Consider the following 18,966-nt stretch of genomic DNA (forward strand, 5'->3'; position numbering starts at 1 on the left):
ACCTATCCTTCAAGGCTGACTATTCTGTAATATGTTCTTTGTGTGTTAGCCAAGCCAGATCATTCATTTGTTGTTTTCTGAAAGCACTCCATGCTTTCTGTTATCATGCCCATGTGGATTACTCTGCCTGGAATTCAACCTTTCTTTCTTTGTCACCACCCCAGCCTTCTTTGTCACCCTTGTGCCATACCCTAGCACAGAATCTGGCATATAGTTGGCAGTCAGTAAATGCTGTTGAAATCCTGCCCATGATTCTAGCCCTATCTGACTAGGACTAGGACTGCTTCATGAAATCTTTCTTTACCCCAACTCCATCCTCAAACCAGGCGTGATATTTCTGGCCTTGATACCCCCATTGCATCCCTTCTATGCCATTTACAATTACATTGAACTAGATGCTGTTCCTCTTATGACTTTTTTGCATGGTCCAAAGTCAACCAGGCGCTAAGTTTGGGCATCCAAACTTGGGGTTACATTGGGGTAGATGTGGGAGAATGGTAGATTCTACCAGAGATGGTGAAATCAGATCATGAAGGGCCTTAATTCAATGTTAGAGATTCTGATTATTGTTCTGTAGAAAACAAGGAGCCATTGGAAATATTTGAGCAGAGGCAAGATCTGATCTGATCTTTATATTAGGAAGAGAACTCAAGAGATCCTTGTCTTATCTTCTCTGCTAGAGAAAATTCCTCAAGGGCAAAGGATATCCTGATAATCCTTTTCTATGCCACAATATCTAGATATTCAGAGTTAGCTAAACAGAATTGAGTTTACTAGTTAATGAACTCATTCAACAGAGACCAGCTCAAATCCAAAAAACAATTGGATATCAAACAGATATCACGGGAAAGGAACCCAAAGGAGGCTTTCCTCTTTGTTTTTATATCAAAGGGGGACTTTACAATGTAACTATATTTTCAAATGTTGAAAAATGAAAGAATAATATTCCACAGTTGTTATATCGCTATTAATTGGTTCTAATGATTTAATGAAAATGAGAAAACATTCATCTTTAAAAAATGTTGGTACACTGTTATATTTTTGGAAGAAGAAATTGGTTTTGAAAAAAATTTTAGTTCAACTAAAATAGTAGTGTAAGAAAGCAAAAATTTGATAAATTGGCTAGTAAAAAGAAGCTTTCAAAGACAAATGGCTTTCCCTTAGCTATGAAACCTTTAAAATCCTTTCAGAAAAATGTCTTCAATTATTTACAGAGAGGTGATCAGTACATTGGGAATAGTAATTTAATAATTTGAAAAAGAGCACTTTTAAAAATGGATTCAGGCAGAGGTGACAGATATCTATAGGGCATTTTATTGTAGAATCTTGCTGCTCATCGAGGTAAAGAAGACACTAAGAGGATTACAACAGGGTTGAGAAAAGGGAGGCAAAAGCCAATATTCTTGATGCATATGTTTTAAAATTGGCTTGAGGTAGAGATATCAGTGCCCAACCCCTGACTGTTCTTTTAAATCTCTTATTGACAAGTAAAACCTTTCCTACAGAGAAAAATTTGGAACATATAATCCTCATTGGTAATGTGGGAGTCACATATAACCCTGACAATTACAACCTGTTGCTCCTTTATCCATTTCAAAAACAGATTTAGAATCTACTGCACATTGACAATTTGGCATCTTTCAACAGCTCTTTATTGTTACTTAAATTGGCAACATTTTTAGATTGACTTAGTTTAAGGGCAGTAAAATTACATGTCTCCATGAAATAGATGAGATTTAAACTTCATGGTAGTTAATATAAAAGAAAACATTTCATGAGAAGAATAGCTTGAGGAATGCCTAGTTATGGGAAAATATAGCAGATAAATGGACTCCAGTGTTTTGCAGGTCATGTATTCTGCCAAAATGAAAAAGAAAATTATTTGATCCTAGCCTTGGCTTCACAGATGTAGGCAGGACATTAGTGACAACTTTCTGTATAGAAACAGCAAGAAAAATATCAAGTTATGATTTTAGAATTATGGCATACTAGTTACAAGTTAACTTGTAAATTCAACAGGTATGGATGCTACCAGAATGAATGCATAACCGCTGAAGTACTGTATTACCCTGATATTATTATTTTTTTAATCACAAAAAGTCTAGGAAAAGGCAAACAAAACTTTCCTATTTCTTGACAGAGCAAGTCATTGAGAAATAATATTTTCTATCGATCAGTTATATACTGGGCCAAATACAAAATTTTAGTTTAAATTTTGAACTGATTGCCATTAGCATATGACATAGGACTTGAAATAAAGTCCCTTCCTTATTTTCAGACCAATAACTAAGAACTATTTGAGGACTGCACACCTAGATCTTAGATGTTTTGCCTTGTTTGGTTGCATAATTATGTCTTTGCTGATATTTTCTGCTTTCAAACTTTTCCATTTTTTGGCCTTAGTGGTGGGTGGACTGATCTGCTATAAAGTTACAGAGTGCAAACAATGAGAGGGAACAGCAAGGACATGAGGAAAGAGATTTATATAACATTTCTTATAGTGTGACTTCAATTTGTGTATAAAATTATTAAACTTGACCCTAAATGCATTATCAAAAGTGAAAATCTTATAAACTTTATATGTAGTAAACAGTTTATTTAGAATGAAGGTTGCGATTTATGAGCTGCTTCTTTTAAGAAAAATTTCATTGTCTGGTGTTCTGTTCCTTAGTAAATCTGCAAGAGAAGACCATTAATGGTTTTCTTCTTATTCTGAATTTGGACACAAATATTGACAGCTAGTCCACCTTCGTTAGTCATTTGGGAAAAAAAAATAAACTAGAAGTTTTTACTGGCCCAGCATGTGTGCACATCATTTTTAACATTGGTGAAGAGCAAAGGGGTCCTTTGTCTCTGACAGCACAGTTTATTCAGACAAGCAAAATGATAGTGGTCATTTAAGGGAGCCATGTATATAAGAATTCAAAAGAATAAAAGAGAATTTCTGCTTTGATTCTCAACAGGACTTAAAAAGGTTTTCTAATGACATATATGATAGTATGTATTTAGATACCAGGCTCAGCCTAAATGCTTTTATATGCATGTGCCTGTGCACACCCATACACATGCACACACATACACACACATACATATATGGTATATTATGTTACAAATTGTCAGATAGCTTTTTTTCTTAAGTCCGATTTTCACGGTTTTTAACTTCCTACCTTCATAAATGTTTGATCTGATGCTAAGCTATCAGATTAAATTAAGAAGGTGAAGTCAAAGAAAAAAATTTAATGGCCATTGTCAGTTTTAAGCATATTAGAACACCAGACTTGGCAGAAAATTTTTTTTAATAACACAAAATGAAGCTGAGTTAGTGGGCCTGGCTGTGTCTGCTCTATGTAGAATCACTTGGGAACTGTCCAGCAAAATATCTCTTGAAGAACAGCATGGTGTTAATACTGGGTGCCAGCCCAAGTCAGAGACAAAGGACTCCTTCGTTCTTCACCAATAAGCCAACTGTTAAAAGATTAAACCATGTTGTGGAGATAACAAGAATTTAGGCACTGGCAGCAGGTGCTGTACAAAGAAGCAGTTGGCAATATGCTTCTTCTGTCTGACTAATTTCAGTCAAAACAATCTTCTGCCCAATTGCAGAGGGGAGTTTTGAGTGTGATGGCAACTTAGAGTCAGGAGGTTGAGTAAGAGCGTTACTTTAAATGCTGAGTCCTGTGGTGGATGGATTAAAGAAGATAGTTTATCATTGTTCTGAAACTGTGGGGGATTCCCCTCCAGAATCGAGTCACTACTGGCAAACTGGGGGAGTATACAGTCAAAGCACTATAAGTCAAATCTGTTTATGTGGTGGGGTTGCTGTATTTTTTAAAATTTTCATTTTCACATATTGCAGTCATATAACATTTTCTTCTCTTGAGAAATGACTATCTTACATTATAGAATAATGACCAAATGTGTTAGTTGTACTCTTATGTTATTGCCTGATCACATTTGTGATATATTGCCTTTTAAATCATCATTTAATTTGTGTATTTATAAAAATAATTTGCTACTCAACAAATATCTAGTATTAGCACAGATACACAATGGACCTTTTGGTTTTAGAAAATAATTTAAATTGTGTAATTTTGGGTTTAAAACATAAATTGGCATATTCCTGTAATCATATATAAATAAATACTGGTACTTAAAAAATTAGAGTGATTACTCAGGGAAAGTGACCATATAATTTAGAAGATAAAGTTTATTAAGTATGAAGTAATATAATTTCTACAGGTGAGGTGAGTGCCTGATAATTTGACAATCAAGTCTAAATGAGAAATGCTAGAATATGCACAGTAACTTTGATGTATGTTATCTGATAAAGAGCATGAGTTGTGTAATCTGGTAAGAAATGCAGGAGACATGGATGCCAATGTCTCCCCCTTCAGTCCCCTGCTGCCCACAACTAACTTTACTCTCAGCTCATATCCTTTATTCTTTTTTTTTTCTTTTATTTCAGCATATTATGGGGGTACAGATGTTTAGGTTACGTATGTTGCCCTTGGTCCCCCCCTCAAGTCCATGTTTCAAATATGTCCATCCTTCGGGTGGTGCGCATTGCACTCCTTGTGTATACAAATACCCGTCCTGTCCTCCCTCCTCCCCCCTCCCCCCGTCCAACATCCAATAGATGTTATTCTTCATATCCTTTATTCTTATGAGATTTTATAGATTCCCAACTGTTTTCCCTACCTTTGATGCCTCCATTCTACAATCCATTATCTCCAGCTTTGCCAAATCAACCTCACTCAAATTTGCTATAAGCTAGTCCCTCTTGCTTGAAAGTTTTCACTGGCTCCCTTCTGCCTACCTAACTTCATAGGCTTACACTTGACACTTTGTACAGTTTGGCCAAATTTACTTTTTGAGTCTACCAACAAATCCTAAAACATGTTGATTTAACTTCCTTGTCTTTACTTGAGGTACCTTTTTATTCTTCATTGTTCCTGTCAAACTGTCTCCATCCTTCAAGGGCTAGTTCACATTAAAACTTTCAAGATGCTCCATTTTTTGGTTGCATCAGCAGAAATGAGCCTACCATTTTTTGGCCTACCATTTATATTGCCTATAATAATAACACTGTTTAACCATTCATACAGCGCTTGACCAGAAAGAGAGAGAGAGAGAGAGAGAGAGAGAGAGAATACGAGAATGCTATTGCCTCTACTCTATTGTATATTTCTTTAGGGTAGGAAAAATATTTTATAATATCCCATACCACACAATCTAGGGTCTTGCATATTAGAGTTGGTGCTCAATGAATATTGATTGAATTGAATTAAAGGGGTTTGAGCACTACTTTTGAAAATAGACCTCAATCAGAATTTATAATGTTCTAAGATAACTTATTTTGGACAAGTGTGTTGAGGAAGGTTAACTTTTAGACTATGAATTAAAAATGCTTGCTTCTTCTCATGATATAAGTGGATCCCAATATTGTCCTTCATGCCTCTGTTTCTATTGGAAAGTGGAATTTCTCAAATAGTGCAACAAGTAGTGGGACTCAGATAGCACGATCGATCCCATGGCCTGCAACCAGCGTGTGGCTGATCACAAAGGTACCTAAGAGTGTCTGCTCTTGCTGAGTGACTGCCCCTTGTTTGCTGCTTCATGTGCATGAGAGCATGCACATGAGCATGCAAGTGAAAGTGTTGTAAATTGTTGGCTGTTATAAATACTTTCTCTGCTGTTGGTATCGCCTAGCTAGCCCACAGGACTTCTGTAGATCCCCAAGTGAGCATTCAATTCACTTTTAGACATCCTGATTATTCATATCTCAGAGTGTATTTAAACCAAGCGTAGCACTTATTTATAGTCCACAGACTCATCATTTTCATGAGATTTGTCTGAATGTCATTTACTTCCACTTTTTAGTCTTCGTTGTTGACCTTTACCACCTTGGCTTCACTGAGCCTGGTGGATTACCACCTTATAGTGACTTTGCATCTGATTTTAGAAAGGATGTAGTTTTAAAAGAAACCCCTGAATGTAAAATGTGAACAATGCCTACCACATTCTTTAATACACTTGTATATTGGCAATACTTATTTTTTACAGCTTTGTTATTGTATTATTGGATCTGATTTAAATGAGAACATATAATTGTCCTCCTCTTCCCTTGTACTATTGAAATATGTTTTATAATGTTTTGTAAATATGTCTTTATATCTGGAAAGAAGTGGTGCAGTTCATATCCATTCTACTTGTACCTCCCTTCGCCCTCTCTCAGTAGACTACTTTGCTGCTTCTTAACACTTCTGTGCATGTGAAGTCACCCAGTCAAGTTGGGGGGAGGGGAGATTGAAACTATTTTCTCAAATGAAATTTTGGATTACCCTTAACTATTGTTCTTTGATTTTCTGAAATTTAAAAACACACATATAAAATAATTAAGATCTAAAGTTAGTAAGAAGTATTATTCATTTCATATACCAAAGCAGATTGAGTTTAGATGAAATATTCCTGAGATCTCTTTCCAACCTAAAGACTCTATTAACTATTAGCCCTTTCTACATTGTATTTTGTTTCTGAACTACCAATAATAACTCCATTTTGTTGAATATCTACTATGTCAGGCATTATGTTAGGCACCTTATTCACGTTTGTTATATCATTTAATCTAATAAGAACTCGGCAGGATTTATCATACAGCCGAAGAAACTGAGGTTAGTGGGTAGCGGAAGAAAGATTCTTGGTCTGTCTGACTTCAAAACTCAAGCCTTTTAACTAGAATATAAAGCACTCCTATATTTGACCCATCTATGAACATGATGGAAATGTTTTAGTCTTAGCATTGCCACTGAATAGCTGTGTGAAAGAGCAGACAAGTCCCATGTGGTATCTGGGCCTTAGTCTTCTCATCTGCAAAGAGTTGGGCCAGTTGGTCCTTTCTTACATCTCATATTCTGTAATTTCATGGTGTCTGTTTCTAGAATTTCATGATACCAGAAAACTTGTACTTGTCTACAGTTTCTTCAAAAATAATTGAAATGCATACCCAAAGAGTACCGTTTTGGAGTTAATCAGAATCCCTCATGTGACCTTGTGAAAGTTCCTTGACTGCACTGAACCACTGTTTTCTTATCTATAAAATGAAGATACCTGCCTTACAAAATTTCCGTGAAGATGAAATGAGAAAGCATGTGTGAATTTCAAGCATAGTATCTGGTATACAGAAAGTGTTTCGTAAATGGCGGCTGTCTTTCCTCATCCCAAGCAGTTCTTTTTTCTATACAGACAAGCATGTTCAAATAAGAATTTCATTCAGTGCTAAATGAAACCAAAATTTTTTAGAAAGATTTTTCCTAAGTCATTGTATGTTTCTTTTCTATACAACAAGCCCATGAGAAATAAAAGTTACATGTTAAAAAGGAAACAATTTTTTGCTTGATATTCTACTGTGAAAGAAAACAAAAAAAAATTAAAAAAGGAAACAATTTTGAAAATCCTATAAGATTGAACTCCCTCTTCCTCTTTTAAAAATAAATTTTACCGCCTTTTTCGCGTCCTCGCTTCCAAGATGACAAAGAAAAGAAGGAACAACGGTCGTGCCAAAAAGGGCCGTGGCCATGTGCAGCCTATTCGCTGCACGAACTGCGCCCGATGCATGCCTAAAGACAAGGCCATAAAGAAGTTCGTCATTCGGAACATAGTGGAGGCCGCAGCTGTCAGGGACATTTCTGAAGCGAGTGTCTTCCATGCCTACGTGCTTCCCAAGCTGTACGTGAAGCTACATTACTGTGTGAGTTGTGCCATTCACAGCAAGGTAGTCAGGAATCGTTCTCGGGAAGCCCGCAAGGACCGAACACCCCCACCCCGATTTAGACCTGCGGGTGCTGCCCCAAGACCTCCACCAAAGCCTATGTAAGGAGTTGAGTCCTTGAGGACTGAAGAAAAACTATCCATTGGAAAAAAATAAAATGGAAATTATACTTAATATAGCATGTTGAATATGTCTGTGCCAGATAGAGTGGGAGTTTGTGTTACACCAGGTGTTCAAATGTGAATTGTCACATAATATTTTCCTTGGAAAGAAAGCTAACCTGTGTGAATTAAACTTTAACTCTTGCAGTCTTATCCTTGGCCTCCCCAATTTGCATAGCTTTGTGGGAAAAGGAGGGAGGGGAGGCATCTGAGTGTTGGGTGGCCAAATTTAAGTTGGCATCCTAAAAATGGATGAAGATCTCTACGAGAGCAAGGGAAAACTGAACATTGTTAGTGAGGGGCACATTGGGAAGTGACTTAGACTGCGGTGTTCATACCTTTGGTTGGTGACTTTAGAAGTGCACACTTGGATAGCTTCACAGCTGTTCCAGGATTCATAGTCAGATCTTCAACCTCCTACCTTGTAATTGGTCTGCTGGTAAGCCAGTTACTCAATGTGCATCTTTCTGTAGTGCATTTGTGGGAATCCCTTCAGAGGATGGAGAAAGGATATACCTTATTTCATCTGTGTGACAATGGTTTATTTATAAATCAGAAATAAAAAATTCAGGGGCATATAAAAAAAAAATAAAAAAATAAAAAAAATAAATTTTACCTGGTAAGATAGAGAATTTTGCATGCCATAGATCCCTAATAGGTGTAGATACAGTTCTCAGTGGTTGTTACTTATTTAAAATGTTGTATTGATTCACTAAATTAGAAAATGGTTAAATGACCATTCAAACAATATGCCCAATTAATTTCCTTGGCAGAGAATCCTAACATTTAAAACAAAAGAAGTTCACAAGCCACCTTAAAATGTTTAACCCATGGTATTTAGACCCCCCGAGTAAAACTTTAAATTGATACAAAGGTTAAGGATTTGTTTCAATCTTTTCAGTTCACTGCACTTTTTTTTTCTGTGCATACATATTTCAAGTAAGCTCTGTAGTTATAACTATAGCAAGTGACACGTGATGGACCCCAAATCGCTGCACTGTGAAATATGCACAGAAAAAAAGGACAAATGAAGATATCAAGGTCTGTTTTATTTTGCGCTGAACTGTAAAATGCCACCCTTGTTGGACAGAAGATTACTGATTCTGAGCAGGGCTCGCTGACTGCTAAGTTGTGGGTAGTGTTTCACTTTCGGCAACTGTTAATATCCAGGGTTATCCAGGCATAATGACCTCACTATTTGTGACACATTGTTGAATTTTCTGGTTCTTTTAACTTATTTAGACCTTTCTCCCCCCTCTCTATTCATTGGAAGACTGGAATGATCCTGAGCCGAGCAATAACTCAAGGCTGCCTAGCCGTTGGTCATCCAATCAGAGTCAAGACTGCTGAGGGAACATCACTAGAAGGATATAAATTAATCCTGCAGAAAAGGTAATGCTTGTGGGCTATTAATATTTAGCCAAAAATAATAAATATTAATTGCAAGAATTCTAAATAGTCAAATTGTGATGGTTTGCTGTTTGGATGGGATATTCATTAGGTGTTTAAATTTGTGTTCATAATATCAATATTAATTTTTTAATCTTAAATAAGCTTGAAAATATGTGCCTCTTAGTTTGGTAGTATCTTTAAAATATTTTAAAAAGTTAAATGTTGGACTTCAACATGTACCTATGTTGTAGACAAGGTGTTGCTTTACTCTATGATTATCGGAATTCTTTTCTTTATATCCATTTTGATTGCTAATTTAAAAAATTAAATTCTCCATCTTCTGAATATCTAATATTGAATTATGAAAAAAAATCACAAAGACAAAAAAATTAATGGCTTGTAAATGTCCATAAGTGTCCTCCGTGTTTGTTTTTTCTAACATGGGAAAATATAGTTAAAAACAAAAAATAAATTTAAAAAATTAACAATGAGGAAGAAAGTTGATCTTTTGTTTTCAACTAGTATTGACAAAAACAAGTTCTATTATACTTCAGGACTTAGAAAGCCAATACCCAACTACTTCTGGCTGGATAGGCAGTTAGGATGTGCTTAGGGATGAAACCAGAACTAGGGTACTTAAGCATCAGAGAAGCTAATCCAGCCATAAATACAGAAGGAAAATTTTCTCTAACATGCAAAGCACACTGTCCAACAAATATAAGACTATTGCATAACTATTTAGAGTATGATCTACAGATTCAGATTCCCAGTTATAGATCCTGGCTGTACCTCTTTCTCTAACAACAAAAAACTTGTGAGCCAGATACTGTTCTAATTTCTTTACATTGCATTGTTACATTTAATCCTCACAACAACATGATAAGATAGGTATCATTATTATCTTTATAGGTGAGGAAATTGAGGTACAGAGAAATTAATCACTTGCTTAGGGTCATACTACTAAATATTTGGAAAGGAATGCAAACCCAAGCAGTCAGACTCTACAACCTGGAATTAGACTCTTAGCCACAATACTACACTGCTCATAAGTTAAAGTTCAGTCAAACCTGAACTGTCAAGTGTGATAGCAGATACCTCAGTGGATGAGTGGGGTATATCAATTGAGAAACTCAGGCCAACAGGAAAGAAAGACAATAGCTTGGCATCATGAAAATTGGCCAGGGCTAGTAGGGTCCTAAATACGTAGTTCCTAAGGAGGGACAGACAACCCTGAAACAAGTTACAGTTTGATGTGGGGTGATATGTAGCATGGGTAACAAGATTTCTGGAGCAGAATCAATGCTGTAAACTAGAGACACATCAAGTAAGAAATTACAATGTCAATGTTCATGCCAAACCATGTTACATGGAGCTAGAGATGCTTCAGCTCATTTATTCTACAGTTATAAAAAAAAAATCAATTGTAAATGACCCAGAAATGACACAGATAATAGAATAACTAGACAGGACATTAAAACAGTTGTTTTAACTGTATTCTGTATATTCAAGAAGCTAGAGGAAAGATTGAATATGTTAAGTAAAAACATGTAAGATATAAAAAAGACACAAATCAAATTTCTCTATATGAAAACTACAATGTATGAGATGAAAAATATACTGAACATGGCTAATGGCAGATTAGAAATTGTAGAAGAAAATTTTAGTGAACTTCAAAAGATAACAAAACTATTGACAATAATAACCAAAGAAAAAAGATACTGGGAGTAGGGGGAAGAACAGAGCATCAGTGAGATGTGAGCAAACTTCATTTGGTCTAATTTCTGAATATTTAGAGTCCGAAGGTCTGAAGCAGGGAACAGAAAAATATTGGAACAAATAGTGTCTGAAAAATTTCCAAATTTTGTAAGAACCATAACCCACAGAACCAAGATGCTTAACAAATTCCAAGCACAAGAAACATGAATAAACAAAACCAATGCACATAATAATAAAATTGCTTAAAATTTGTGATAAAGAGAAAATCTTAAAAACACACAGAGAGAAAAGATATTGTGTACATGAGGAACAAAAATAAGGCTGACAGCAGATTTCTTGTTGGCAACAATGAAAGTGAAAAGACTGTGGAAGAACATCTTTAAAATACTAAAAGGGGTCAGGGAACCCTATTATTATAGAAATCTTTTTCCAATCAAAATACCTTTAAAAAATTAAGGAAAAACAAGGCCTTAGATATTCAGAAGCTGAAATCATCACCAACAGAACTTTACAATAAGCAATGTTAAAGGAAGTCCTTCAAGCAGAAGAAAAATGATACCAGTCAGAAATATATAGCACTAGAAATGGTAACTACAGAGGTAATATAAAAATGTTATTAATTATTATTTAAATCTCTATCAGATGATCATTTAAAGCAATAGTAATACTATATTACGGAGATAATAATATGTAGAAGTAAATGTATGCTGGAAATAGCACAAATGCCAATAGAAGAGAAGAAAAAAAATTTTATACTGTTTGTCAATGTTATAATATCAACTGAAAGTATACTGTGATAAGTTAAAGGTGTATAACAACAGTAGCAACCACTAAAATAATATGACAAAAAGTTATGGCTAGCAAGCCAAAAAAGTAGATAAAGTGAGATAATAATAATAATTAATCTAAAAGAAGACAGATGACAAAGGGAAGGAGAACACAGAACAGAAATAGAAAACAAATAATAAGATGGTATATTTAAAATCACCTGTATCAATAATCACATTAAATATAAATAAACAACCCATTTAAAAGTCAGTCATTGTTAGATAGATATAAAAGCAAGATCCATCAATATGCTACCTATGAGAAGCCCACTTTAAATATAAAGGCTTTCTTTGGATTAGTTTTATCATTGTATATATTTTTCCATGCATTAAAAGAATATATACAATGATGAAACTAATCCAAAGAAAGCTCGAATGGCTATATTAATATCAGACAGAGTAGACTTCAGTAAAAAGACTATTAGTAGGGATAAAGAGGATCATTTCATAATGATTAAAGGGTTGATTCATCAGAGAACATGACAATTCTAAATATTTGTTCACCTAATAACACAACTTCAAAATATGCGAAGTGAATACTGATAGAACTGCAATGAGAAAGAGAAAAATCTACAACTTTTGTAGTGAACAATAATAATAACCTCTTTTAATAATTAATGGAACAAGTAAAAACAATCTGTAAGGATGCAGAAGACTAGAATAACACTATCTACCAATTTGACCTAATTGATATTTATAGAATAATGTACCCAACAACAGCAGAAGACTTTTTTTTCAAGTGCACAGCATAGGAACCAAACAAGTCTATAATCTGGCTATGAAACAGATCTCAATAAATTTAACAGGATTCAAGAAATATAAAGTATATTCTCTGACCATAATGGAAATCAATAGCAGAAAGCTTTCTGGAAAGCCCCCAAATATTTGAACACAAAGTAACACATTTCTAACTAACCCATCAATCAAAGAAGACATCAAGATGGAAATTAGCAAGTATTTTGAAGTGAATTAAAATGGAAATACAGTATGTTAAAATTTGTGGGATGCTGTGAAATTTTCAAAGGGAAATTTATGTAAATGCCTGTATAGTAAAGGAAGGTACTAAATCAATGACCTCAGCTTCCACTTTAAGAAACTAGAAGGGCCAATCAAACCCAAATAAGGAAAAGAAAGGGAATAATAAAAACTAGAGTAGAAATCAATAAAATAGAAAACAGAAAAATAGAGAAAATCAATGAAATAAAAAACGTTTTTTTTTTAACAGATCAAAGAAATTTATAAACCTCTATCCACATTGTTTAGGAAATTTAAAAAGTGGACACAAATTACCAGTATCAGGAATGAGAGAGGTGACAACACATAGTTATTAAAGGGATAACAAGGGAATATTTTGAACAACTATGTACCAATAAATTTGTCAACTTAGATAATAAGGACCAATTCCTTTAAAGGATGCAAACTACCAATGCCTACTCAAAAAAAAAAAAAAAAATAGGTAACCTGAATAGCCCAACATCTCTTAAAGAATTGAAATCCTTTCCACAAAGTAAACTTCAGGCCCAGATAAATTCACTAGCTTCACTTGGAAATTCTACTAAACAAACATTTTAGGAAAAATAATACCAATTCTATACCATCTCATCTGGAAAATAGAAAAAGAGGGAATATTTTCTAACTGATTCTAGGAGGTTAGCATTACTCTGATAATGAAAACTAGACAAAGACATTATAGGACAAGAAAATTATAGACCATTATTTCTCACAAATATAAATGCAAAAATTTTTTAACAAGATTTTTAGCAAATTGAATACAACAACGTACAAAAAGATATATCATGACCAAGTGGGGTTTATCCCAGAAATGCAAAATTGGTTTAACAATAATTAACTCAAAATGGATCATAGACATAAATGTAAAACCTAAAACTATAAATCTGTAAATATTTTAGATGAAAACGTAAGAGAAAATGTTCGTGACCTTGTATTAGGCAAAACTTTCTTAGGTATGACACCAAAAGCAAGATCTGCAAAAACATAAATTGATAAGTTAGACTTCATTAAAATTAAGAATTTATGTTCTTTGAAAGACAGTGTTAAGAGAATGAAAAGACAAGCCACAGACAAGGTGAAAATATTTCCAATCGTGTATTTGCAAAATATGTGTACACACACACACACACACACACACACACACAGAGCTTAAGAAAACATGGGCAGATAAGTGGTTTGAACAGGTACTTTAACAAAGCAGATATACAGTTGGCGTATGAAAAGACGCTTACATCATTAATCAAGGAAATGCAAAATAATCCTATAATGAAGTATCACTACGTGTCTGTTAGAATGTCTGATATTAAAAGACTAACCATACCAAGCATTGGTGAGCATATGGAACAACTAGAACACTCATACATAGTTGGTGGAAATATAAAACAGTTTAGTTACTTTGGAAAACAATTGGTATTTTCCTAAATTATTAAACCTTTATCTACCTTATGACCCAGGCATTCTACTCCTAGAAATTTATCCAAAGAAAATGAAAGTATATGTTTATACAAAGACTTGTACATAAATATTCATAGCAGTTTTATTTCTAAAAGCCAAAAGAAAAAACTAGAAACAACCCAAATGTCCATCCATAGATGAATAAACAATCTACTTAATAGTATATTACCCAAAAATAAAAGGGGATAAACTCTTGATACATGCAATATGAATGAATATGAATTCAACAATATGAATGAATCTCAAAGTCATTGTGCTGAAGTAAAGGAGAAAAAGCCAAAAAGTATGTATTGTTTGATTTCATTTATATATAATTTTAGAAAGTGCTAACTAATCTAGAGTAATAGAAAGCAGATCAGTGGTTGCCTGAAGATAGGAAGATGGGGAGAGACAGGAAAGAGGGATTACAAAGGGACACAAGGAGATTTGGGAGTGATTTGTTTTGGGTGATGGATGTGGATATGTTCATTATCCTGATTGTTGTTGTCAGGTCCAGCCTCTTGGTGGACTGTTGCCCTGGTTTTTTGGCTCCTTGCTTGGAAAATTCACAAGCAGGGCCTGAGTGACAAAGTGACCACAGACAGGAAGCAATTCCACACAGTTTTATTGCAGAAAAGAAGGTATACAAAGTGAGAGTATGTTCCAGAGAGGAATGGGTCAGTCTCCACAAGTGGAGAAAGACATTGAGGACTCCCAGGTGGTTTTCTTTTATTGGCCTGGTCCAGGGGAGGGCATACGGCAGGTGTGGGATGTTGACATATGATTGATATACATGATTGACAGGTGTTCTTATAACAAAGTTGCAGCTCCACAGGTGTGTATGACTCAAAACCTCAAGTTCTTGCTCTTTGAGGTTGTTAGCTGCATTTTCCTGCAGTCCTCCCCCTACCCCAACTGGATTTTACACCTTTAGGAACCACCCTCCTGGCCTGTATCTGCCACCTGCAGATTTGGTCCCTGCCTAACACCATTTCTTTTCTGCAATAAAAGCTGTTTGTGTGGAATTGCGTCCTGTCTGTGGTCACTCCCTCACACAGGCCCTGCTTGTGAATTTTCCAAGCAAGGAGCCAAAGAACCAGGACAACAGTCCACCAGGAGGCTGGACCTGACATTGTGATGCTTGTACGGCTGTGTACATATTTCAAAACTTATCAAATTTTACACTTTAAATATGTGCCTGTCAATTGTATCATATTGTACAATATTGTATGTCAATTATTTTTCAATAAAATTCTTTCAAAAAGACTAAAAAAAATAAAATTGATGAGTAGGGAATGACTAAGCGGTTTCTTTAGTCTTCTAAGGCCTTTCTCAGTGGGAGAGTTGATCAGTGGCCTCTTTCAAAATGGCAAGTGTTTGGAAGATTATAGCTCTATGGGCATACTCATCATTCCCAGGACACTGGATACCGAAAGTAGTGCAGCATCTCATCAGCTGATCTGGTCTTAGTCCATTGAGGTGTACTTCCTACTTTGGCCAGGATTGTCATGGAATTGAGTGGGGCTGAAGCTCAAGACTCAGTGTTCTTATTGCTTATAGAGGAGAGAGCGTGGGCAAGGAAAGAGATGATAATTTAAAAAAAAAAAAAAGAACTGTAGTTAGTTTAACTTTAAAAATCTCTATTTTCATTGATTCCATCTTCTACGGTGAACGAAAAAAATAAAATAAAAATCTCTATTTCCAAGAAAGCATTTTATTTAATCTACAAAAGAAGGAAGAAGTGAGAGAGAGAATGTGGGAAAGCAGTAGGATAGGTGGGAGGGAGGGAGGAACTCTATGCAAATGAGGATTATTTGCATTTGTATTAATGCAACTTGCCTTTATCTGAGAAACAAAATCCAAGATGGAGGCAAAATAGCAGAAAATTTGGAAAACTAGAGGTTCTTGCTAACTGTGAAGCTATACTTCATTTTTTAGAAAGCAGTAAGGATCAAAATTTTTAGAGCTTACCTCACCTCTGGGTATGCACTTTTAAATACATTTATGTTTTCCAGAGCATTTAAAGAAACTGTGTGACTTATTTTTCAGGATAACTATATTTCATTATAAAAACAATAAATAGCCTCATGTGACAGCATCTTCTAGAGACAAAATTTTCCTTCTTCTCCTAAGTAGTATAATATGATTTTAAACAAAAGCTATAAATCAAGACATAGCCTTTTATATGCTAAAAATAATAGAACTAGCACTTAAAATGGCAACCTGACAACTCACAAAGAATATTGTAAACATATCATGCCTCATTAACTCAGTTATGTCTCATTTGGTGTTAATCATCTTATTCTTATTCAAAATAGCAAGTGCTTACACATATTTTTCCTTTTAATATTTTTTTCTGTTGTGTACATCTGACCATCAGTGGATGAAAGGCAAAATAACAATGTCATTATCAAGTGACCTTAGCCATTTCAAAAATCATAAAAAAAAGTTTCTTTCCAAAAGATATTTTGGACATCTTACAGATAAACCAGTTGAATCAAAGTTATTCTTCAGGCCACCATTTAATCTTGATATTACTTTATTTTTAAGGAATGTGGATATGTAGGATCTGGCCTTTAGTGTTAAACTAAAAAAATTATTAAAGTAAGATACACACACACACAGAAATTATATTATAAAGGTTAAAAACTGGTGACCCATAGATTTTATTTGGCCTGAATATTATTACAATTTTTTGAATTGTGAGCCTATAGAAATAGGGATATTTAACACAAGAAGTTACATACTTCTGGCTTTTCTTGAAAAAAATCAGAAGAGTGGGCAGCATGGGACCTGCATTCTCTCATAACACCAATTAGGCAAGAACTGAGTGATGAGTGTCACCTTTAGATGGAACACGTATCCTCTGATTCGCCATATCTCTACCATTCGCTATGGCAGCCCTCACACTGGGCTCTAGCTGCTTCTTGCAGTTCTGTTACCTGTCTGGCCTGTAAAGACTTTTCAATTGGCAATCCCTACATGTGGACTCAGTGGACTAATGGACCCACCAAAGGTCTGTAGAATTCATAAATACGGGGCTGAATTTTCTCTCTTAATGATGATCCATAAAAGAAGTTTCAGACTTTCATGGAAACTTGTCCAATTTTAAATAATCTTTACCATCTTCTTTATTTCAGTCTTAATCTTTCAGTTATGGTTTTTTGCATCCACCATTTTTTTTTTTGCTGATTATGTCTTGCTGGAAATGGGGTGACAGCTGGCCAACATTTACCAGACTACGTTAAAAACACACACTGCTTTAAGGACACCTTTAAATACAACCAGGTGTATCTCTATAATGCTAGAGAACAGGAGCAGACAGAAGTAATATTCACACGTATAGATAACACCATTAGAAATGTCAGCATCAAACAGAAAATTGTCCATGTGTAATTTACACTATGTGGATTGCTGAATGAAATTTGTCGCTGTTCTTACTGTGTTAAGAATTGTGGAGGGGAAATCCCTTTTCCCCCATCCTCTATGTAGATTCTACTTTGGGCCCAGGTAGCTTTGGTAGACACCAGAGCCATTTGAGGCTGCCTGGGAAAATAAATTTGTAATCATGAAGCATGATGGTCATTCTCCTTACAGTCACCTAGGAAATGATGAGCATTAGCCTATGAAATTTCCCCCAAACAGAACTGTGGCCATGGGCTGACTTCTTGCCTCTACTGTCTGACAAATGGAATATTTAAAAGAATACATACATATATACGTATCAATGTATAGACATGCACACATATATACACGCATACTACACACACATATACATATACATTGAGCATCTACTTCAAACCCCTCTTTAATAGTGGTAGCAGTGGTTTGGATAATACTAATATCATTATTATTACTATAAGAAATCCCAAGGCCACCAGAGACTAACTGATTTACTAAAGGTCATATATCTAGTTAATATAATATCCAGGACTAGAACTCAGATCTCTCAACCTTAATTCAGCATATGTCATGATATTTATGGTTGATTCTTGGAGGAAATACTGCTCCTTTATTTTCCCCTCCTTTTCTCATTGTCGATGTTGTTATTGTTATTTTTTAATTTTGTTTTCTTTGTTTTTAAATCTTTTTAGCTTGGTGCTTGTTGATCAAGAAGAAGAAAGTATGACATCATTCTCTATATTGGTCTCATATGAACATCATTGCATATTGGATCTAAATTTGATTTTATGTATAAAATGTCTTGAAAAATAAACAGATGCACTTTTGTGTGTAGAAATTTTATTTCTTGAAGAAGTTATTATAAATTAGAATGATACCTTCTTATGCAGCCTAACATGGTACTACAAGAGATTTGTTTTTTATAACTTTTGTAAAATTTAAAGGTAATATTTATAGATATAAATAGACTCCAGATAGGAATACTGCCAGCTAGCTCCTGGGGCTTGCAGATAATATAAAACTACATGTTGTTAGTAAAATTTCCTAGGCAAATATATACTTAGACAGAATTGAAGTTGTGATAAAACTTGATAAATGCTAGTAAATTTGTATTTCTTTCAGAATTATTTCTTATTTTCTTAACAAAGTTATAATTTATGTTCTTTAGTCACCTACCAAGGAGATCTTTTAAATCCCCTATGCAGACATAAGTTAAATTTAAAATGTTTTTCGTGATGGCCCTATTATTAATTTT

The 18,966-nt window shown here is 34.7% G+C and overlaps 1 protein-coding gene across 1 annotated transcript; it reads left to right on the forward strand.

Annotated features, from left to right (window-relative positions):
- Positions 1–7,504: 7,504 nt before the first annotated feature.
- LOC105814560 (40S ribosomal protein S26-like) lies at positions 7,505–7,942 on the forward strand. Its single transcript, XM_012649572.1, has one exon. It carries the CDS (start codon positions 7,526–7,528, stop codon positions 7,871–7,873), a length of 348 nt encoding a protein of 115 aa, XP_012505026.1. The 5' UTR covers positions 7,505–7,525; the 3' UTR covers positions 7,874–7,942.
- The last annotated feature ends 11,024 nt before the right edge of the window (positions 7,943–18,966 follow it).

Source organism: Propithecus coquereli, unplaced genomic scaffold (assembly GCF_000956105.1).
Source record: "Propithecus coquereli isolate 6110/MARCELLA unplaced genomic scaffold, Pcoq_1.0 Scaffold30, whole genome shotgun sequence".
Taxonomy (NCBI): Eukaryota; Metazoa; Chordata; class Mammalia; order Primates; family Indriidae; genus Propithecus; species Propithecus coquereli.

Excerpts from the sequence above, each read along its gene's own strand:
- LOC105814560 (XM_012649572.1), top strand. The coding sequence starts at position 7,526 with ATGACAAAGAAAAGAAGGAACAACGGTCGTGCCAAAAAGGGCCGTGGC.